This window comes from Molossus molossus, unplaced genomic scaffold (genome assembly GCF_014108415.1).
Source record: "Molossus molossus isolate mMolMol1 unplaced genomic scaffold, mMolMol1.p scaffold_m16_p_14, whole genome shotgun sequence".
Taxonomy (NCBI): Eukaryota; Metazoa; Chordata; class Mammalia; order Chiroptera; family Molossidae; genus Molossus; species Molossus molossus.
In genome coordinates this window covers 7,689,107-7,704,391 of record NW_023425349.1, presented here as the reverse complement: position 1 = coordinate 7,704,391, position 15,285 = coordinate 7,689,107, and the positions used below count along the sequence as shown (strand labels likewise).

Below are 15,285 nucleotides of genomic sequence, written 5' to 3'. Positions count from 1 at the left end.
AGGCAGCTGGGTTCGAGTCTGCAGCCGGTTCTCACCTGGAACAAAGCTGCCTCGTGTCCCGTATGCCGTTCCCTCGTGCTCAGCACAAGAGGACACTGTTGTGGTGGAGGCAGTGATGGGGTTTTTAGGATTGCCACCGCCGACTCCTTGGGGAGGTAACTGAGTTACATTGTTAAGAGGAAAAACGAGGTCAAGGGAAAGAATACATCTGCGGGTTTCAACATACCAAACTTGGAGCTTCTATGCAGGGGAAATTATTTCTAATTATTAAAATTTTGGAAACATGATGCCGCTAGAAAGAATGGAAGTGGAAATGGCCCCTGTGAGAAGTACTGCCATATGTTTCTGCGATTTAACGGTTTCCGGTAACAATGTGCAGTATTATAAAAGCAGATGAATGACTGACTTAAGGTAGCGAGTGGCAGCAGTCTCCTGTGGAGGCAGGCACCGGCTGTGTGACCCGGAGCTGTTACACAGCCCCTGTGCGTTCCCTGTCCTCCTCTGTCAGATGCGATGTTGTAAGGATAAGCAGCACAATGGATGTACAAGTGAGCACAGTGCTCATTTACCCACGCACAAAATCCTCAACTTTCAAGTGCCTGGTTAATTACATGTGTAATAATTCATAGTAGTTTAATAGTAAACTTTTAGGGCTATACATTTCCACTTTGGTCTGACCCCATAAATTTTGACATGTGGTGTTCTTATTGTCATTGTCTTTAAATAGATGTTTTATTTTAGATTTTTTGGTCTTTCTTCTTTGACCTGAGAGTTGCTTGTAAGTGCGTATATGTGTGCACGTGTGTGTTTTCCAAATGGTTAGACTATTTTATTTTATTTTATTTTTATTTTTTGGTGGTATGTGCCCCTAGCGGGAACCGAACCCAGGACTCTCTGGTCCGCAGGCCAACGCTCAACTGCTGAGCCAAACTGGCCAGGGCTGGTTAGACTTTTTAAAATATTTATTGTTAAATTCTACATGTAATGTAAGGTCAAAGAATGTGGATAATATGGTTTACTTTTTGAAACTTACTAAACTTTTCTTCACAGTCTAGTATATAATCAATTTTTGTAAGCATTCCATGGGTATTTGAAAAGAATTACATTTTCATTTATATAACACCAAAGCTTGTTAATTTTGTTACTCAAATACTATATTCATATATGCACACATATGTACATATATATGTATGTGTAGGTATGTTTATATATATGTCTATGTATATTTTTGTACACACACATGAATTCAGGAAAAGACATGCCATAGGCTCCCTGCATGGTTATATCTTTGTTAAATTCACCATTTGTTTCTGGCAGTTTTTTGCTATGTATATTTTGATGCGTGTTGCTTTGTCTATAGAAATTTGTAATCATTAGATCTTCTCAATCAACTGTGCTTTTCATTAATATCAGTCGCTCCTCTTTGCCTTGGTCAGTGCTTTCTGCCTTGAACTCTGCTTTATATCGCTGCTCCTGCTCAAGCCCACCAATATTATGGGTATAGTGGCAGTACTCACGGAGGGCTGCTGGAGGACAGTCACCGGCTGTCGGCACACATCCCCAGAGTCTGAAGCGCGGCCCAATGGCAGCTAGTCAGCTGAGAGCTGTGTGGCGCGTCACGCTACCCAGCCAGGCCTCCCCTCCCAGCCCTGCCTTATTCCGGATTCCCCCAGGGGTGATGCGTGAGGCCATGGGGCTCCACTGGCCTGTCGTAGCTAGGTTTGTATATCACAGTTATTTTCTTATTAACACCCTCAGGAGAATTCTCTGTCTAGTCTTAGCTTTTTTTTTTTTTAACCAAGGATTGTTGCTTTTTAAATTGTCCCTTAATTTATTATTTCGGGGTGTGCGTGTGTGCAGATAGACATGCAGATAAGTGAATAAATGAAAAAACTGAATTCAGTCCAAATGGTGTTCTCCTGGAAATGATACCTTAAACCTATTAAACTTCATCGGTTGGTGAAAAACACAAGTATTCATTCATCTCTTTTACGTCCTGTTATTTTCCAGTTGGGCTAGAAGAAAAAAAATCCTCGTTGCTGGAGAGTGTATGAACCAGAAATGCCAAAATCTTTTCAGCATTCACTTTGGTTGCCACTCAGATGCTTGATTTACAGTTGGACGATCTATGAAAAATCAGGAGTCAGGATGGGACCGAAGTCCAGTAGTTCTCGGTTTTCTCTGAGTGGCCCTTTGTGTCTTCTCTCAGAGCAGCTCTCAACATCCTCTTTACTTCTAGGGATCTATCTTCTGGATTTAATCTACATCGATTCTGCATATCCTGCCTCAGGCAGCATCATGGAAAACGAACAAAGATCCAATCAGATGAACAATATTCTCCGAATAATCGCTGACTTACAAGTCTCCTGCAGCTACGGTTAGTACCCCTGCGCACTGGAGCTGAACTGTTACATCACTGAAATGTGGGCCCGGCACCCCTCAGTGAGAAAGCTCTGTCTGGAGCATCAGATATGTGCTGGACTTTTTACACACTGGCTTGATCTTCAAAGACTGTGCAAGCTAGATGTTATCATCTTTGTGTTGCAGATGAGGAAACTGAGACTGAGAACAGGTTAGTCACTTATCTTAGTTCGTGTTTCGTGAGTGACAGAGCCGTTCTGTCTGGCTCTCTAGCCATTCATTCATGAGCTTTGGGGGCAGCTCCTGGGCAGCTCTCCTGCAGGCAGATTTGGGGACCCTGGCTCCTCCGTCTCATGGCTCTGCTGTGTCCCCTGGCCACAGACTCCTCCGCCGAACTCCACATCACGATGCAGGACTAGAGAGACTCGTGTGAGTGGGTTCTGTGGGCCAGGGCTGCATGTGGCACTCATTACTTCTGCTCAGGAAGGCTGAGAAGAGTAATCTCGCTGTGGGCCTGGAAGGCAAAGGGAAATGGTGTGGTAGACAACTCGCCAGGCTCTGCCCAAGTGTGACCATGATGGCGGGGAGGTAGATGGAGGAGATGGTTGTTGCAGACAGGGCCAAGGAGCTAAGAAGTCAGGACGCTGAGTGGGCAGTCCATGTGGGCATTAAGTTCACCCAAAATGATGGTGGGCTTTGGGGTGTGGAGCTCAGCTGTGAGCCAGGTGCCCAGGTCCCCCAGGATTGGTGTGAATGACCAGGAGCCAGTCGGGAGGAATCAGCAGTGGAGAGGAGGATGGGCAGTAGAGTTGCAGGAATGTGCCTCCGTGGATCAGGGTTTTCACAAAAGGGTGGAGTAAAAGTCTGGAAGTGGCAAAGGGACAAGACAGAAACCAATTCTACACAGGGTGTGAGCAAACCCACAGGACACAGGGTAAAAGAAATCCAGCAGCCTCCACTTGGAAAAGCCCCCTGGGAAGCCAGGGTCAGCTTCCTGAAAGGTGGGCTCACTGAAGCAAAAGGCCCTCTCCCAAGCCCCTGACAGGGGGTGGGATAGGTGTCAGCACTCCCAGACCAGCTGCCCTCTGCCCAGAAGCGCAGCGAGGGGACTGTGTTCCCAGTGCAGTCCTCCCACCATGGCCCTTTCCACAGACAAGTACCTCGACACCTACTGTCCCACTGGCCAGCAGAGCGATCACAGACACGCTTTGGGATCAGACAGATAAGGGTTCTGATCTCAGCTCTGCCTCTTAAGAAGTCATTTTCTCATCTCTGAGTCTGAGGTTTTCTCATCAGTAAACCAGGGACATGATGTTTGCAGAGCCCTTAGCACAACCGACATTTCACTGGAGCTCAGCAGATGCTCACTCTTTTTTTTTCTTTATTGATTTTAAGAGAGAGGAAGGGAGAGGGAGAGAGAGAAACATCGATGAGAGAGCACGTCGATGGGCCGCCTCCTGCATGTCCCCCACTGGGGATTGGGCCCACAGCCCGGGCATGTGCCCTGGGCATGTGCCCACATCCTGGTGCGTGGGTCGATGTTCAACCACTGAGCCACACCGCCCAGGCCAGACGCTCACTCTTAGTGTCACTACCTGCATCTTCCCCGCCGTCAGCTCCGGGAAGCAGGTACCATCCCTGCTGTAGAGACTAGAGCACTGAGGCTCCAGAGAAACCAAGCGACCTGTTCAGAATCTCGCAGTTAAGGGGCAGAGCCATCAGGTGCTCCTCATATTACCTGGATGCACCTCCCCGGAAAGCGGGGGTCCTTCCCCACCCTTTTTCTGCTGTTCTTCACAACCTCCTCCACTGCCTCCACCTGCCCTCTTCGCTCGTTCTGCCCCACCCTGTGGGGAACAGCAGAGAGGATCTTGTAGGGTTTTTTGCCCCTCAGGAGTGCAGTGACCATGAAGTCTGCAGAGAGCATCTGATGGCAGTCACTCCAGGAAACAGACAGTGCAGTGTGGCAGGTGACCTGGGATCAAAAGCCAGCTCTGTCCCTTCTCAGTGACACGAGCTTTGCAAGTTGCCACGGCTTCTTCCTCTGTGAGATGGAGGAAGGTGTGAAGGTTAAAGCAGATGTCTCCTGGAAGTCCCAGAACAGAGCCTGGCACCGAGCAGGTGCTCAAACATCTAGGCCCGTCCCTGTCTCCCCAGGACGCAGCAGCTGCAGCCATGGGCCAGACTCTCCAGCTGTGCCAGGATCGGGGAGGGGGGGGGGGCTTCCACACCAGGCTGGATGAGGGCTTTTCATTCATTCTTGCTTTCTTGTCAAACAGGGGTGGTAGACATGGGAGGTTTGCCAGGCTACCACAGTAAAAACCTGTTTTAGGACACAGACACCTGGCTCTGGCCTGTTCCGGAGGCAAACTTTCCCCAAAGACCCATCTTCCCTCCAGCCAAAGAACGGCGGTGGCTCAGGGTGAGGTGTCTGTGGCCCAGCCATCTGGGGGCACTCCTCGAGGGCAGAACCCAAGCCTGGTGACCCCTCTGTGCCCAGTGACCAGCACAGGGCCTGGCCCAAGGGACCATCAGCAACTCTTGAATACGTGTCCCAGTACCCAAGGAGCATCTAGTGCCACAATCAGTGATCCCTACATTTCTCACTGGGAACCTGGAGCTGGGGAAAGATTGAAGCCTCTGGGCTCTGTGCACCTTTGCAGATCACCTCACCACCCTGCCCCACGTGCAGAAGTACCTGAAGTCCGTGCGCTACATCGAAGAGCTCCAGAAGTTCGTGGAAGACGACAACTACAAGTGAGTGTCCACTCTCCCTCCTGCCCCAGCACCTGCCCGGAGTGTGACCTCTGACCCCAGTGAGCCAGATGGGGGCTGTCTGCCCCAGGCCCATGGGCCCCACAGTTCTGAGCAAGGGGTTTTGGGAACTCAGCTGCTCTCTCCCAAGGCGCAGGGGTACTGGAACGTGGATGCCACGGCTCTGCGAGGTGCAGGCCTGGTGCCCCAGGTCTCCCGAGTGACTCGCTGCTGCCCTCCAGCCCGTCTCCAGGCTGGCAGACAGCTCTCCAGGAATCAGTGTCATGGACGGCACCGCTCCTGTGGTCCCAGCTTTCTGTAGGGTACGACGCGCTGGCTGGCGTTGGCCGAGGCACCGCCTCCGTGCCACGTAGCCTTTCAGAGTTAGACCCAGTTCCCAGGAAGACCCCTGCGCCCTCTGGCCTCACCTTCCACTCACCCTGCTCTGGCTTTCAGTTTTTCTTTTATTTGTGGCACCTGGAATTTACCCAGCGTTTCTGTTTATTTAGAGGGTTTTTCATACCCACTCTGCCATATTGATTGGACATCCTCTTGGCTCATTTTGAGCTTGAGGTCATCTCTGAGCCTCAGTATGTTTTCATATGGCCTGATCCATCGAGGCAAGTCTCTCATCTTGTACTTGATCATTTGCCCCCAACTGTCAATTTCACCTGTATTCTTTTAATCCCGTCTTCTTCATTGCTTCTGGTCTACCAGGATTCCTTTGAATCCTGTTAGCCAATATATATTTTTTAATCTCTTCCTGTTTTGGATCTGAAAATGTGATCAACTTGATTACTCTTCATCTAAATAAGTCCCTGAAAACTGTAGAGAACAGTGGTCATTAGAGACACCCCCCCAGGTTTCCTGTGATTCACAGGGACCCTGGGAATGACTTCAAACACTTCCACATCTGCTAGCTCTGCAGTAGTGGACTCGGCCCCTCTCCGATCGGTCACCTGGGAGGACTTGTCACCATCCAGATGTCTGGGGTGGGGCCTGAAATTTGTATTTTTTCAAAGCTCTATAGGTGGTTCTAATGATTGGTTATAACCTTGGGAATAAGACATAATATCTTTAGTTGTTATTGTATAATACTTTGTTAAATTGGCATATAATATGAAATTTTGATCTATTACATAATAGTAACAACAAGAGCTGAAAAGCAGAGATTATCATTAAAATTATGTTTGCCACAAATTGAGCTCATTTTACTTACAAAGCATTTGCTGTGCTTAGAAATGTACTCTGGAGTGTGAAATGATTCCCACTTAGGTTCCGGGGTAATATTTTCCATTCCTGTGCCAGCGGCACAATTAAAGAGACAGTAGTTTTTCATTAACACTAAGATCCCTTAAGGAGAAAAATGATCTATAAATACACTGACCATGACATAATCCTTGGACAAGCTGTGGGTTGTGAGTAATGACTCGGTCCCTGCTGAAGGACTTTGAGCACCCCCAGCATTTAATGCTAAAGAACAGTCAGCTAGGACTTTACAAAGGCCCCTTTGTTGTTGTCAAAGTGGACAAACCCAGGAGGAAGCCGGCATTCTCGCCCCGGGGCCCAGACCACTGAGGGAGTCTTCCCAGGGAGCGAGGCCCTTCCCTGGCTCTGAGTGGCAGAGACGTCGGGACTCCTGACTCTGCCGGAGGAACCCACTCTCCACAGTCCAGCTAGAGACTTGCTTCCCGCTCCAAAGGGAGCGCTAGTTGCTTAGCTGGTGCCCTGGTGACTATATTTCTAACATCCTGCCCCTTTTGCTTTGGAGATATTGTGCCAGGGGGCCCACCCAGTGCTTTTCTTTTCTTAGCCTTTGGTCTTTTATTTTCTTAAGAAAAATTACTCAAATTCCCATTAGCATTAAGTGAGCATAATTTTGGGCATTATTCTCTGTGTAGAAAGTACATGGATATTCAGGGAGAAGGGTGGATATATAGATGGAAGCAGGGCTAGAACCTATTAACATTGAATCATGCTGTCCTGGCCGGTTTGGCTCAGAGGTTAGAGCATCAGCCCATGGACCAGAGAGACCTGGGTTCAGTTCCCGCTAAGGGCACGTACCAAAAAAAAGGTCTGAGCTGGCGGGAGATCACATCCACAACACAAGGCCAATGAGAGCGAAATGGCTTTATTGCATGTGCCTGGGTGCAGGCGGGCTGAGCCAAAAAGGGTCCACCTCAAATAACAATTGGGGTGTAGGTTATATACTCTACTTTTAGCTTCTGGCAGTTCCCGCCAATGTACTCTGCCTGGCCCGTTGTCCACTTTGCAGCTGGATTGGTCTGGTATCTCGTCCTGCATCTGCTGGGTGATTCATGGCCTTGCGGACAATCCAGATAATCCTTATCCGTACTCAACAGAAGGCTGAGCAAAGGTCATGCAAGAACACAATTTCCACCTTTTGCAAGCTTTTACCTTTACCCTGTAAAATGTTGCTAACCCTTTCAATACACATCATGGTTCTCACCGCTCGTTGTTTCTCCACAGCTTCTCTGTTCCTGGAGCCTTTATTTAAGTTTAGATGATTTCAGTAGGTCTTCACGAGTCCTGCACGCTCTGGTTTCCTTCATGAACACGTCCGTGTGACGTGCCGGGCGGCACTTCTTTGCGTCTCTCCCCTGGATGCGCAGCCCCTGCTCCGGTGCCTCTGGCCTTTGTCCGTTGCTTACAGAAGCCTCAAGCCAGTCCATTTTTGCCTCTTGTTAAGTGTCTTATTTGGTCTGCCTGGTGGGTGAAGAATTCCCTGAGTTTCAGAAGCTTGACAAGCGGGCTGCCTCAGAGTGGAGGGTTTGTACCAGATTTTCCCGGAACGTGGTGTGCTCTTCCTTCACTCCAGAGGAATTCTTCTGGTTTACATCTTTGACTCCTTCCGTGCCATTTCTTGGCTCTTCTCTTTCAGGGATTCTAGGAAGCCACATGCTGGCGCTCTCTGCCTTCCTTATCCACTGGCTTCTCTCTGATGGCTCTAATCTCCGTCTTTGTCATCATGGTCACTCGGTCGCTTGGGTCATCTGTTTCTACTTAGCTGTTCATCCAGTCCTTGATGTGTTCCCCTAGGTCTCCAGTCCCCCTCATCATCTTACTCCTCTGTGTTGTCATCTTGTTTCTTAGGTCTTGTTTTATTCAGCCTATATTCTACACGCGTTGCTCTTCTGATCAAAGTACCTCTGGGGCTACCCTTCGGCTGCATGATTTGCTCGCTTCCTCTCTCAGTTTTCTGGGAGGATGTCTGCCAGGTTGCCGTGCCATTCCTTTTCATCTTGCTCCCAGGTGAGGGGCTCCGTCTGGGTGTTCCATGGCTGTGATCGCGGGAGGGACAGCTGACCCCACTGCCTTTTGTGTGATAAGGTTGGGTCTCCTGCTGTGTGGTTCTCAGTCTTTCCCTCCTGGTCCTGGGGGCACGCAGGCTCAGGCTCCGCAAGGAAGGGGGCAAGCCCTCTGTCCTAAGTGTGGGGCCCTATTTAAAGACCTGTGTCAAGGTGTCCTCCACCTTGCTGGAGACTCTGTCCCATTCCAGGAAGGGACACCCTCAAATGTGAAACTCCCGCCTCACCCTGGAGGCTTCATTTCCATCAGCGTGCTCACCATGCTCTCCACCCATCCCATCCGTGTCTCCCAGCCTCTGGAGCCCCTAGAAGACGGGTGGGTAAGGACCCCACTCAGCCCTATTGAGAAGTCAGCGGGCAGGACAGGAGCCATGCCATGTTACAACTCCTGGTCAGACGTCACCATCCTTTTTCTCTTTCCTTGGCTGCAAGCTTCTGGAGTTCAGGCTTCGGTTCACACCCTGCCCTTGTCGAGCAGTATCTGGTGCGTTTGTTTACTCCTGAGCTTTCATAGTTGTTTGTTGGGAGAAGGGGAGTCTAACATCTGGCTTCAGTCTGTCATTTTCACCCAGCAGTTCTTAACTGACGCTCTTAAAACATAACAACAACACTGAAATGCCAATCCTCACAGTGTGCCCACTGCCTCCTGCCTCTCCGGGGCAACCCAGAGGGAGGGGCCGTGGGGTCAGACACTCCGGTTTGATGCCCTGCTCTGCCACGTGCTGCCCCATGAATTTTGGGAGCTACTTCAGCTCACTGCTCCTCAGCTTCCTCATCTCTAAGACGGCGATAATATGTCTACCTGGTCCTAGGGTTGTCTTGAGCAGATGGGCCACGATTACTCTTTTTGCTGTGTTGTCCTTAACCATTATTTGGTCACGGGAACCCTCTGGGGACTTGGAAGGAAGTCACTGTAATCTGGAGCAGACCTCAAGGTATTCTTGGGATTCGTGACCATAATCGCCCGTAACAGCTGCCCAGTCTCCTGGCTGATTGCAAATGTACACGTGCTCAATCCCCTGACACACCAGCCCCCTCTGACCATGTGAAAAAATCTGTTTTCAGACTGTCACTCAGAATTGAACCAGGAAGCAGCTCTCCAAGACTCGTCTCTTCCAAGGAAGACCTTGCAGGTACGGTAGCTGCACTCCAGATGGAATGGGGGCAGACTGGCTGAAAGCCCAGATGGGCTGCCAGGGCTGGTCCTGACTGCAGGCCACAGGGCCCAGCCCACCCACGCTGACCTCTCTAGGCTCCTCATCACGTAGCACCCCTGGGGGGCACCTCTGGCTGAGGCTCCCTGGAAGAGCCTGAGACCTAAACGCCCCAAGAGAGGCAAGATCAGAACCCCAGGTCGGGCGCATGCACAGGGTAGATGGAGAAAACCCCAGATCTTCCCCAGGTCACCTGGACCCTTATCATCAGGCTTACTGCCCTGGAGTCGACATGCCTCGGGGGGTACACTGGACGCCTGGGTCCTTGGTGTCGCCTGACACAGACGGAGCGTTAGTTCTGTTCACACACTTGGGACACACACAGTGTCCCCTGGCGATTCGACCTGAGCCATGCTGTTCCCTAGCTTTGTTGTTCACCCTCCCTGATCTCCTGTGACCTCAACCACAGTGAGCGTGATGCTGGCAGTCACCTAGCAGGGTTGTGTGCAGCCCGGGCAGGTTCACACCTGTGCAGCACTCTGCCCACCCGGGATCGTTGTGGAAGTGCGTTGTCATCGTCACTGCAACGGTTCCCTTTTCTCAGTGTTCCAGCCAAGTCTCCGCGCCCGGCTGATCTCTGCTGCTGCCCAGGGAGGGGCGACTGCGCTCCTCCTCCTGGTCTGAGCCTGGTACCCCACCCTGGCTTCTCGGCCACTGCGGTGTTGGATAAGCACCTCCACTCCTCTGGGCCTCGGTTTCCTTACCTGTAAGATGAGGGTAATACAACCTCCATCCCAGGATCGTTGGGAGGTCAGAATGGAAATGATATTTGGAAGGCACTCCATGTAGTCTGATGTGAGTCCAGGGAGGGGGTGGCCATTACAAGATGCCACCTGGTATTGTGGCATCCTCAGCCTGTTGACCTGTTCAAGCTGTTCTCTCCACTGTCTGGAGCCCGGCCAGTGTGGCAGCTGCATCTGCTGCCAGGCACGGGACCGCAGAGCCCACAGGAGGCAGTGTGGCCGCCACCCCAGCAAGCGAAGCCCCTGCCCTGCCTCCCAGGGTTTTTCCACACCTCTTTTCCAGCCTCCCCTGGCTCCATCATGTGGGCTGGACCCTGCCCCTGGCACCCTAGGGGCTGCATGCTGACTTAGGAGAGGGAGACACTGATGGATCCACAGAGGCTTGAGAGGTTCTGCTGTCCCAGCTCGAGAGACAGAGTCCTGGCCTCCACTTGATTTCACAGGTTCCGTGAGCCCAGACCTGAGCATGTGGCAGATGGTCCACTGCAAAGGTGACTGGACGTGGAGCCCTGGTGCAGGCCTTGTCTCTGCCTCCTCAGCTCTGCTCCGCTGTAGGGCACCTCCGCCTCTCGGGCAGCAGAGTTCCCTCCAGGTGCTCGGCGCCTGCACCTGCCTGTGGGGACGGGCAGGGCCGCGGCAGAGGGGCGCCGGGAACAGCAGCAGCACCCTACGGCCTTGTTTAGGGCCAGAACGAACAATAGGAAACACTGACCTTCCCGACTTTCTTCAAGAGATGATGCCAGGATTCTAGGGCAGAGGGTGGGCTCAGATATAGGTGTTCTGCCCTCTGGGTCTCCGCCAACTGCGTTTGATGAGAAGCCACTGTGGCCTCACGTGGTTAACACGCATTAGCAGGAGAAGCCACAGCTCTGGCCTTCCCAGGTGCCAAAGTCCCCAGGGCCACCCTCCCAACAGTGTGGGGGTTCATGTCCCAGAGCCCCTGCCTGTCCCCAGCTCTGGTCAGTGCCACCTGCTCTCCCTGCTCGCCAGAGGGGTGTGGAACAGCAGGAGGCTCAGAAAACTAACACCGCTCACTGGGGGCCTCGAGGACTGGGCCGCTCAAGGTCAGCAGACTCTCCTTCCACACCATCCCTCGTCACCTCCACCTGCTCTGTTGTCTCGTGAAACCAGAGCCTTCCGGCAGCCGTCGGAATCCTGGCAGGAAACAGAATGGCCTCGCTGGCTCACAGAAGGAGACCTGGTGAAGACGGGGTGGGAACAAGAATGCATACTCACATACAGCGTGGCGTGGTGCCCAGCACTGCCAGGCTGAAGGCCCCGGGAAGAAAACGTTACCAACTCCGGTGACTGCTGGTTCACAGCGGACTCAGCATCTGAGGGGTCAGACAATACCCAGCCCCCGCCAAGGCTCACTTTCTCCATCTGTAGAGTGGACACACGAATACCTCCCTCACAGGCTTGTTGTGGGAATTTACCAAGATCACATGTGTAAAACCCTGAGCCCTGAGCCTGACACACAGAAGACACTCGAGTGCAACACCCATGATCAGGATGGTGTTGTTATTGTCAATGTCATTCCGCGTCTGCACGAATCACCCTTCAGGTTTTAGTGAGACATCACTGCCTCTGGGAAGCTCTCCTCCCACCCTCGCCCACCCCTCTGTCACACCAGGGTGGGCAAGCCAGGAGCCAAATCCAGTGCCCCAGTTTGTTTGGGCGCACACCACACCCATCATTAACCTATGGCCTCCGGCCGCCTCACACTCCAATGGCAGAGCTGAGTGGCCTGCAAAGCCTAAAGCCTCCACTAGCCGGCCTTGCCCTCAGTTCCCAACCCTGCGCTCCCCTGACAGCTCTGCGCAGCACCTCCATCTGTGGGAATCAGACCGTTGTCTGTGCTTGTTTGCCCCAGCTCTGCCTTCCCCTCAGACTGCAGCCCCGGAGAGAAGGACCCCGTCTGGAGTCCCAGAGCCGGGCACACAGGGCACTGGGTGAATACCGATGGCCCCCGGCTCTCGACCCTCCAGCCCCAGACTCTGCGATCCTTGCTGCGCCTGGTGGGCACCTGGTTCTCAGAGCAGCTGGGAGCTGCCGGCTGCTGACTCTGCACTCCCCCCCGAGCAGTGCTGAGGCCAGCAGTTTGCCGCAGCAGAGCAGCCCGGCCGCAGGGGTGTTTTCCACCAATTTCCCGAATCCCTGGCTGCAGCGCTGGAAGCAGGATGTTAGGTTTTCATTGATCACCAGAGGGCTTGGGAGTGTCTGGAAGGCTTCAGACTCACCCGGAGCCTCAGGTGAGAGAGAGCTGGTGCCTCTGCGGCCCTGGGACAGCCCAGGGTCCCGGGGAGGATGGGGCTGGAGGGGCAGCTCCGGAGATGCCTTCCCTGGCCTGGCAGTTAGATGGGGCTTCGTGGCAGGAGCCTGACCAGATCTGGGGACAGGAATGTGCCTCTTGCAGGCCCAGGAATGGCAGGAACACAGCCACCCTCAGCTCCTTGGGAGGAGTTTGAAGCTACTGCTCTGGACTCTCTTTCCAGCAGGCAGGCACCTGCCAAGGAAAAGTCCTAAAATGCGTTCATTCGTTCCTTCACTCAAGACTCCTGTGCCAGGGGCCTGCTGTGAACCAGGCGCTTGCTATGGGCCATGTACCCAGGAGCAAAGCACAGACCTGCCCTCATGGAGCTGACACGTTAACGGGGAGAAAGGCGGCAGAAGCTACAAGGGAGCAAGCTATGGAATGTTGAGGAGCCGAAAGAAGGCCAGTGTGAGCTCCCTGACCCCTCGTTTTGGCTGCACCCACTTCCTGAACCAGCTCACCTGCCTAGGGCGAGGGAGATCAGACTGCGGCCCTGGGAGCAGCCTTAGTCTCAGGTCCCTCTGCAGCCTTGGCTATTGTCAGAGGGTCCCTGCTGAGGCTGTGCCCTCTGTCCCTGCACTGGCCCCTGCACCCCAGAGAGCTGCCCCCACTCTGCACCCCAGCAGATGCACACCGACAAGTAGACTGTGAGAAAGGAAATGGAGAAACCTTCTCAGTTTCTGATCCATGGTGGAAAAAAGGCCAGGAATGCCACGTTTTCAATTTTCCCCCATATGTAATGTTTCGTTTATATAAATGAACTAATATTTTCCTGGAGAGCAAAAATCATAAAGAATGTTGACCCCAGAGAGGGCAGTCATGTTTGTGTGTGCCTTGGAACCTGGGAGCCGGTTCCAGATTTTGTGAGCCCCACCCCCACGTGGCCGGACCGACTGACAGGTTTTCTCTGAAGAGTCCTTGGCAGCAGCGCAAGTCCCTGGAAAATCCCAGCCTGCGCCTCGGGTTTCTGCGCTCCCCGCAGGACTGCTCTCCCACACGCCTCTGTCTCGTTTGATCGCCCGCTGGGTAGGAGCCCTGCTCGGAGTCGGCAAACCCAGGTTCCAAGCCTGGCTCTGGCACTTAGCCTCAGGGCCTTGGGCAGTCGCTTCCCCCACTGAGCCTCAGTTTTCTCATTGGTGAGTGGGAATAAGAAATGCGTCACGTGGGCTCACTTCACAGGGTGAGGCTGTGCCGAAAAAGCCCTTAGCGCCATGCCTGGTGCGTGCCCACCTCTCAGGGACGTGCTCCTTCTGTCCTGGGGGAGGGCCTCCCTCCGCTCCAGCTCACCATTTACCAGCGTGTCGGATTGTGGCTGCATGACAGCCACCCAGAATCTAGGGGCACGAGACAACCATTTCATTATTCTCACTGCTTCTGTGAGTCAGGAAGTCGGATGGGATGCAGCCGGACAGCTCGCTACACACTCTCTGGGCCTCAGCGGGAAGGACCCGAGGACCAAGAGGGACTCGATGCCTGGGGGCTGGAACCATCATCTGGGTGTGCTTGTGGCTGCTGGCCAGAGCGGCAGCTGGGGCTGGATGTGCGTGTACATGTGGCCACCCGTGTGACCTGGGCGGCCTCGCCATAGTGCAGTCTCAGGGTCATCAGACTGACACAGCAGCGATCCCCAGGCAAAGTGTCTCGAGAGCAGGGTGGAAACTGCATCACAGCACCTGCATGACCCACCTCGGAAGTCATGTAGCCTCGTTTTGCCACTCTCTGTAGGTCAAGCCTGTCACAAAGACGCAGGTTTAAGGAGGGGGCGCAGACAGGACCACTCAGTGAGAGTGGTGTCAGAGAGTGTGCACACGTGCGTTAGAGCCGGCGCACGGCTGGGCCACGCGGGAGGCAGAGGCTCAAAGACCACAGGCATCAGGACGCTAACGTGCTGTGAGCACTTCCCGTTCACTCAGTGACCTCGCACCTCCCTGGGAGGGGGGCCGGTATCTCAGTGCGGAAGGTGCCTCGCCTGTGTGCGGAGGGAGGCGCAGGGCTGACTGCTGAGCCCAGGGGTCCGGACTGGGCCCGTCTGGATGCAGCAGCGAAAGAAGCAGGGTGCAGATGGGGGCCCCAGAGTGCTTCGGGCTCGGCACCCACCACCCTCGAGTCTGCAGTGCAGCAAGAGCCCTGCCTCGGAGACAGCCCTGGCTCACGGGTGACTCCCGCAGTCACTGAGTCTCTCCCTGTCCCAGCTTGTCCCTGAGAAGGCTGGTTCTGTGCACAAATCAGCTCCAAACCCGCTGGGCATAAAATAGCTTTCCCTTGCCTCAGCAGGGGTTTCAGGCTGCCTGCTTGTGGGGGCCAGCAAGGGCCCTGGGCCTTGTCCCTCCCCAACGTTTCTCTGCCTCCCTCAGCTTCCCAGCCGTGGGCAACGGGAGGGAAGGACACAGTCTTTGCAGTGGGTGCCGCTGCCTTGGGACATGGGCACCAGCCCAGGTGCAGGAGACAGCACTGATGTGTCCTCTCGCAGGCACCGCCCAGGGCTTTTCAGAGAACGTCCAGGTCCCGACCCGGGCAAATACCACACCATTCCGGGGGCCACTGCAGCCACTTCCACAGCCCCTCCGAGT

The 15,285-nt window shown here is 53.6% G+C and overlaps 1 protein-coding gene across 2 annotated transcripts in view; it reads left to right on the top strand.

The window, feature by feature from the left end:
• RALGPS1 (Ral GEF with PH domain and SH3 binding motif 1) overlaps positions 1 to 15,285 on the top strand; it is a 238,776-nt gene that overhangs the window by 194,776 nt on the left and 28,715 nt on the right. For both annotated transcript variants that reach the window (XM_036261937.1, XM_036261938.1), the window contains 3 exons: positions 2,240 to 2,377; positions 5,025 to 5,118; positions 9,510 to 9,577. In XM_036261937.1, the coding sequence (XP_036117830.1) occupies positions 2,240 to 2,377; positions 5,025 to 5,118; positions 9,510 to 9,577 (300 nt within the window). The remainder of the gene's footprint in view (positions 1 to 2,239; positions 2,378 to 5,024; positions 5,119 to 9,509; positions 9,578 to 15,285) is intronic.